The 7,155-nt window shown below is 36.1% G+C and overlaps 1 protein-coding gene across 1 annotated transcript; it reads right to left on the bottom strand.

Moving 5' to 3' along the window:
* Positions 1 to 968: 968 nt before the first annotated feature.
* Positions 969 to 2,449, bottom strand: mrps16 (mitochondrial ribosomal protein S16). Its single transcript, XM_062986745.1, has 4 exons — positions 2,322 to 2,449; positions 2,092 to 2,119; positions 1,363 to 1,623; positions 969 to 1,259 (listed from the first exon to the last, which is right to left on the bottom strand). Exons 2-4 carry the CDS (start codon positions 2,102 to 2,104, stop codon positions 1,129 to 1,131), a joined length of 405 nt encoding a protein of 134 aa, XP_062842815.1. The 5' UTR covers positions 2,105 to 2,119; positions 2,322 to 2,449; the 3' UTR covers positions 969 to 1,128.
* Between the last annotated feature and the right edge of the window lie 4,706 nt (positions 2,450 to 7,155).

Here is a 7,155-nt window from a genome sequence, read left to right as displayed (position 1 = left end):
AACAGTAAAAGTAATAGGTGGAATACAATTCAATTGATCAATTGAGGGTTAAGGGATTGCTTAGTGGCCCAACAGTGGCAACTTTTGGCACCTTTGAGATACTTATCCAGTACCTTGACTGCTGAGCTACCACTGCCATAATCGGAACATTAAGTGCAAGCCGAGCCTTCTTGTGCCGGACTCTATGGATGCTCTTTTGACCAAATAGACAGTTTTCCAAAAGAAAATATCTTCCAGCTAACACACACACGCACACGCACACACACGCACCTAACCGTCTGGGTTAGACCATTTCAAAACTGGTCTGTACTGCTCTCTAGTGACGAGAATGTATCAACACGGAGGAATCAACATTTCTCCACCTTTTTGCTCCTCTCAAAATACATTTTTCCAAAACCTTCTAAAGTATATAACATACTAACATAATTTAACCACTGGTATTTTTACAGTAAAAAGATCATTGCTATATCTTTCTGTTACCTCAAGTCAGCTACCAACTGAGCTACTGTGCCGCCCTTAAATCTCAGTGAGACACAAAAATTTATCTTTTCTCGACATCATGTTTTCTCTGTATTTGTTTTTAACTAACTTTTTACAGCAGAATAATCAGTCAACAGTAAAATTGTTTACAAATGGTGGAAATTGTGGAATTGCTTAGTCATGAGTCTAGACCTAAATCCAAATGAGATGCTGTATATTCAGAAAATTCAAACATGGTTTCCTAATTATTATTGTGTTTTACAAGTCTAATCAGAACCTACATGAACTATTACTGCAACTAAAAAGGTTTTACCAGTTATTAGATATGTGTCAGAACCAAATGATAATTAAAGTGTTTGACAAAAATAAAAGTACTATTGTGTGTTAATGGATCTTGATCTGATAAGTAATTATTGACAAATGAATCAGTGAATCAATAATGTTTCATACATTTTGAATATAAAATAAATAAAGACTTAAAAATACAGTTTGACTTTAAGTACAAAACTCACATTTTTATTTTCTCAGTGAAGCTCTCAACATTCAATAGATTACATGCATAATAACCTAAATTAGGAGAATCACTTCTAATATGTGTATTAGGTAAATGTGTATTAGGATTAAATAAAAATAAAAAAACTCAACAGTCTATTGCTCTGCTTGCTTCTCTTCCTGATCTTCATTCTCTGCTGCAGCGTCTTCCTTTATAGCTGCTTTATTCCTCTGTCGCTCAGCCTCTGTTATAGTCATGGGATGCAAAGGGAAAAATCCAGCCAGACCTATAATAATAAATATGCTGTTATAGGTCACTACAAATTTATGTTTGCATTTAACACATACATACTTTAATTTTAGAAAAATATTCATAAACTACTCACTGACCTAACAGTTTTGCCACAGGTTTTGTCGGATGAGCCCCACAGCCCATCCAGTATTTGATTCGGTCGTAGTTAAAGCTGACAAGCTTCTCGTTGTAGATATTTGGAAGAGGGTCATATGATCCCAGCTGCTCGATGTATTTACCATCCCGTGCTCGTTTGTTATAGGCGGCCACTATACGGTAGAAGGGTCTGTTAGTGGCCCCACCAAGTGCCAGTCGGATAACCACATGACCACCATGGTATTTTCTGAGTAATAAAGATGCTGTTGTCATCATTGCAGACAGACAGACACACACACACACACACACACACACACACACACACACACACACACACACACACACACACACACACACACAGAGAGAGAAAGAGAAACACATGAATTAAAGTTAAAGCAGCATTATGTCAAAGAAAAGGCTGTCATAATGAACTGCAACTCCTCTCAACAAGTTCATATGAAGGTAGACAGTTCCATGTGACCAACCTACATGTAGAATATTTGCAATGTTGTGATTAGTGGATGTTTTGTGTTATTGGTGCCAATCTATTCACCACTTAACTACAGCTGAGGGGATGAAGTTGTGTTTGCTGGGTTGCTCATTAAATATTGACATTGGCTCTTTAATCGAACAATCAAACAATAGTTGACTGAAGACTGATAACTACACATGCTTTTTAATCATGAAAATAATGTGTTTCAAAGACCAAAGTTTGGAAACTAAATACTCACTTAGATGAACCATCGTTTTGTTTGATCTCTGGAAAAGAATGAGAACAATTAGAGAACCTCAGAAATAAAGTGAGCTACAGTAATAATCTATAATAGTTAGAAGTAAGTCGTAGGTGTAAAACATTAGTAAACAAAGGACCATTTTATTATACACAAAACGATACTAAAACTGTCCTGTTAATAGATACATAACTAGCTTTTTGATACATTTTGTTGCACAAATCACTTACCTGAACAAATATGCTGATGTTACTTTAAAAGAAGGTCTGAATATGTTTCTATTTTATGCCAAATCAAGAACTGATTTACATTTCACATCGCACACAACGACAACATGACATTTGAAAGGACGCCGCCATTTTTGTCTGGACCGGAAGTTGATGTGAGAGGCGCTTGTACACGCTGTCCACTAGATGGCAGTAACGCCCGTGTTTACACTACAGAGCAGCGCTGTGCTACCTAACGAACACGGTGTTAGCTTAGCATGTAGGTTTTAATTTTTAACAAGATATAGAATCTGGCTATAAATGCTCACATTTTTATACAACCGTGTACTGATTTATGATCAGAATAAAGTGGCTAATAAAATGAACACCCAACCCAAACAAAACGTTTTAAAGTTCTGAATGTGTTTGTGCCAACATGTAACCTTCACTCATTTACAACATTAACAGGGTGGCACGATGGCTCAGTGAGTAGCACTGTCACCTCACAGCAAGAAGGTCCTGGGTTCGATCCCCAGGTGGGGCGGTCCGGGTCCTTTCTGTGTAGAGTTTGCTTGTTCTCCCCGTGTCCACGTGGGTTTCCTCCGGGTGCTCCGGTTTCCTCCCACAGTCCAAAGATGTGCAAGTGAGGTGAATTGCACACTAAATGAGGTGAATAGACACTAAATTGTCCAGGACTGTGTTCGGTGTGACCTTGTGAACTGATGAACCTTGTGTAATGAGTAACTACCGTTCCTGTCATGAATGTAACCAAAGTGTAAAAACATGAGTTAAAATCATAATAAACAAACAAACAACATTAACACGATGTTCAGCTGAAATTACCCTGAATAAAATGTGCAGTCATGTCCAGTAGGTTTGTGCCAACATAGCCAACAAATCACATTGTGGTAACTTTACCTGCATTACCTTTTAACTTTCTGTGCACCTGTCAAACATTCCCTAGACTGGTTTTCAATGAGAAAATGGAAAATGTACTTAGTTCAAATAGGCAGTTGGGTTGCTTTTATTATTATTATTTTTTTTTTTTTATTTGGCTCGGTGGGTAGTACTGTCGCCTCACAGCAAGAAGGTCCTGGGTGCGATCTTCAGGCGGGGCAGTCCGGGTCCTTTCTGTGCGGACTTTGCATGTTCTCCACGTGTCTGCGTGGGTTTCCTCTGGGAGCTCCGGTTTCCTCCCACAGTCCAAAAACATGCAGTCAGGTTAATTGGAGACACTGAATTGCCCTATAGGTGAATGGGTGTGTGTGTGTGCGTGTGTGTGTGTTTGTCTGCCCTGCGATTGACTGGCACCCCGTCCAGGGTGTTACTGTGTGCCTTGCGCCCATTGAAAAGCTGGGATAGGCTCCAGCACCTACTATTTAGAGGTTAGGCTATAACATAACGCCAAGTAGCCTATAGACCAATCTGTTTCATTTAAATTACATTTAGTCCATTTCTACATAAAACACGTATTTAGGTTTTTACTGTGTTGTAAAAGCATTAATTAAAACGTTGCAAACCATTTTGGATGGTTTCTATACCGTTGCAGAACAATGTTGTTACAACCCCTAAAAGTGTTTAATCTGTTTTGAACTACATCTGTAAAACGTTGCATATGTCAAAACGTAAAATCTTTTTCAACAGGGGAGTCAAACATTAATATATTTATTATAATATTATCAATACATATAACATGTTATAGATTACCTTTTTATCAAGTGTTTATGTATCATTTTTGCTATTTCAACTTTTGATTTTATACAAACATGAGAAAAAAGGTTGGTGCTTTGTATTATGTGGGTTGGTGCTGATTTAAACAAAAAATATTTTTTACATTTCTTTTTGCTGTATTATGAAAGATTTTGGAGCTTCTCATTTTGATTGAGTGCAAAAACGTTAATTTAGGTTTGATTTTAAACTGCTATAGGGGCTGATGTTGACCCTCTCCATGGACCCTTGTTAACTTGCTGAGGCACGCTCACATCTGCTGAGAATCATGGCAATGTGTTATTGTTTCCTCTGCAGAATTATTTTATCCGGACGGCCAGCAAGAGGGTGTAAGATGTCATGTAGTAGGTGAGAGCTGTTGCTTGTTAGGCTTCACAGTTTCATTTGTGACAGGGAAAGAGTGAGAGATACACATCTTTATAAAGAAGTGCAGAGCAAGATAATATCAGTCATTGCCTTACAGAGGGATTTGTGTGGATAAGTTATTCTGGCTAGTAGCATATTTAAATGTATCACAGTTCTGAGGTGAGGATTATTGTGTAATTGACAACGTGAATGTAATAACTTTTTTAATCAAACACAAAAATACCTTTGGCATAAAAAGCTCATAGGTTTGTAAAACATATCTTCTTTGATTGTGGCATATTGTTTCATTAGAAGATTAAACAAGTTTAGCTGGTAGGCAAAGGGGGTAATTCATTTTTCAAAAGGGTTACATGGGTGTTATTTTCTCTCTTACATTGAAAATAATTTTTTTATATATATTACACCGGTTCATCATAATTTGTGACTACTGAGTTTAAAGAACATTTGTGTGTTTACGCACACAAATGATCACAGACATATTTGAAGCCTTCTCAGAAGAGTGGAGGCTGTTATAGATGCGGGGTGATTGCATATTATTGATTAAATATGGGATGTCTGACAAACTCATGGTCTGTTTTCACCATTTAATGTAAATGCCAAACTGCACTATGGAATAGACACATTTCTCTGGGAAAGAAAGTAATTTCTCCGAGCAGTACTGCATGAAAATTAAACAGGTATCAGCATCCATTGACCTGTATTACCACCCTGCTGGGTTCCTGATTACCCCCTTTGAAGTCCTTGCAGGAGGTTTAAATGGCTTTAAAAAAAAAAAAAAAAAAAAGCTAATTCTTTACAACCACACTATCATAAGAACTGATTGTATCAGTAAATTGCATCAGTTGATCCTTAAGTAATGATGTATCACTGAAATCAGTATTATTTGTTAAATCTACATTCTTCAGTCAGGTTTGCAACCTGCATTTGATACACTGTCATGACATGCATTTTTTTGTTTCTAGGTCTCATTTGCTATTAAAATAATTTCAATGTGATACATTTCACATTTTTTAAATTGACATTCTTTTGGGAATTTCTTAATCATAAAGTCCAAAAATGTGATATTGTGTGACCATCCAACTACACATCCAGAAAATCTTTAAACATTTGTCATGTGAAATGTAAATAAAATAATACAATAGAAAATTTACCATCGACCCTTTAAAATCATGAAATACTAAGACGGGCAGTGGTATGTTCTGGCACTAGCTAATTCCAGTTGAGCATCATGTAGATGCTAGGAAACCCTCTGGAGCATTTTGTACCTTTTGAGACACTCGAGTAATTTTGCACCTATAGAAGAAAATTATATTTAATGAATACAAAAGACTGTGCTCTTATGTAAGTGATTTTATGTTTGTTATTTATATGGCACCCAGTAAATTGTTTCATGGGTTTTATGAAATATTTTTTATTCAAAAAGAACTGCAATTTTGATTTTAAACTTACATAATTTGCTTATTTGCTTTAGGTGGTATAGAAAATCCATCTATACATATCAAACCAAAATTAAAAATAGTAAATAAAAACTCATTTGCTGTAATATAAAATGTGTATAGAAAAAAGTTTATACACTTACAGTATATATGATATACACTGATGAGCCAAAACAATTCTGGTCATTTCTCAGAATTGTGCATTGCAAAGCCTGTTTTGTAACAACTGAGCATGTCACTGTCAGGGATATATTAAATGTTTGTCTGATGGTAGATGATCGTGTGTACTCACCAACAGTGTTAACACTGAAAATTCTGGCTGGCATGCAGGATTCCATTTAACTTGTGCACAACGACACTGATGCAAAAAGTGATTAATTTTAGCTTTTTAATTTTAAGTTTTTAATTAGTGCACATTGGAGCGAGCAGATAGATGAATACCCCTAGACTCTAGACGTGAATAATTACCTGATTCTAAGTGTTGTCCATATTGGAGAAATATCTCTAATTATTTATTTTGTGCCGTTCAAACATTTGCGCAAATACCAAAGAAACTAAACTAAGCTGATATAGAGGGAATTTCAACTAAAGCTCAAATGACAAATGACTTTGGGATTCCTGAACTCATCCATTATTTCAGGTATAGTTAATCTAGCATACATTTGCTACTTATTTTTTGGATCTAATTGCAGGTAAGAAAATAACCTATTGTGGTTGCGAAGAGGATACAGTCAAAAAAGTACGAACTATCGTGACCTAAAGGGTTTTACCACTTTTAGCTGGACCTTTTTATTTATTCATTTATTTAAAAAAAAAAATTTTTTACTGTTGAATTTAAACTATTGTATTTGTATATACAAAATCCTAAATAATTATAAATCGGGGCAGAAACGTTTATTTTCCCATAAAGCCGCAGTGATTTCTGCAGTTTTGTTCTCTCTCTCTCTCTCTCTCTCTCTCTCTCATACACACTGCCTCTTCTCACCCCCATCTGCATGTGAAATCGGCATTTCACCCCCCTGCACACTCCCTAATTGTTGTAAAAATTATTTGTGAAATTGCTTTGCACCAGGAGTGTTCTCCTCACCAAACGGGTCACGGCTTTCTGTGCGCGTTCCTGCTGAGTGGACACACGCGCCCGAGCATTCAGTCACCACATGCATGCGCTCCAGACCTCAGCTTCTGATTTTATTTACTTTGTTTTTTTATCTACTAATGAAGGACAAATGTTTAAAAAACCAACCAACAACAGTTAATACTATTTTTATTGTTGTTGTTATTATTGTTGATGCTACTTTTAATATTTTAAGCAACTATTCATTAAGATA

The sequence above is a fragment of the Trichomycterus rosablanca genome, chromosome 24 (assembly GCF_030014385.1).
Source record: "Trichomycterus rosablanca isolate fTriRos1 chromosome 24, fTriRos1.hap1, whole genome shotgun sequence".
Taxonomy (NCBI): domain Eukaryota; kingdom Metazoa; phylum Chordata; class Actinopteri; order Siluriformes; family Trichomycteridae; genus Trichomycterus; species Trichomycterus rosablanca.
This window is presented reverse-complemented; position numbering and strand designations above follow the sequence as displayed.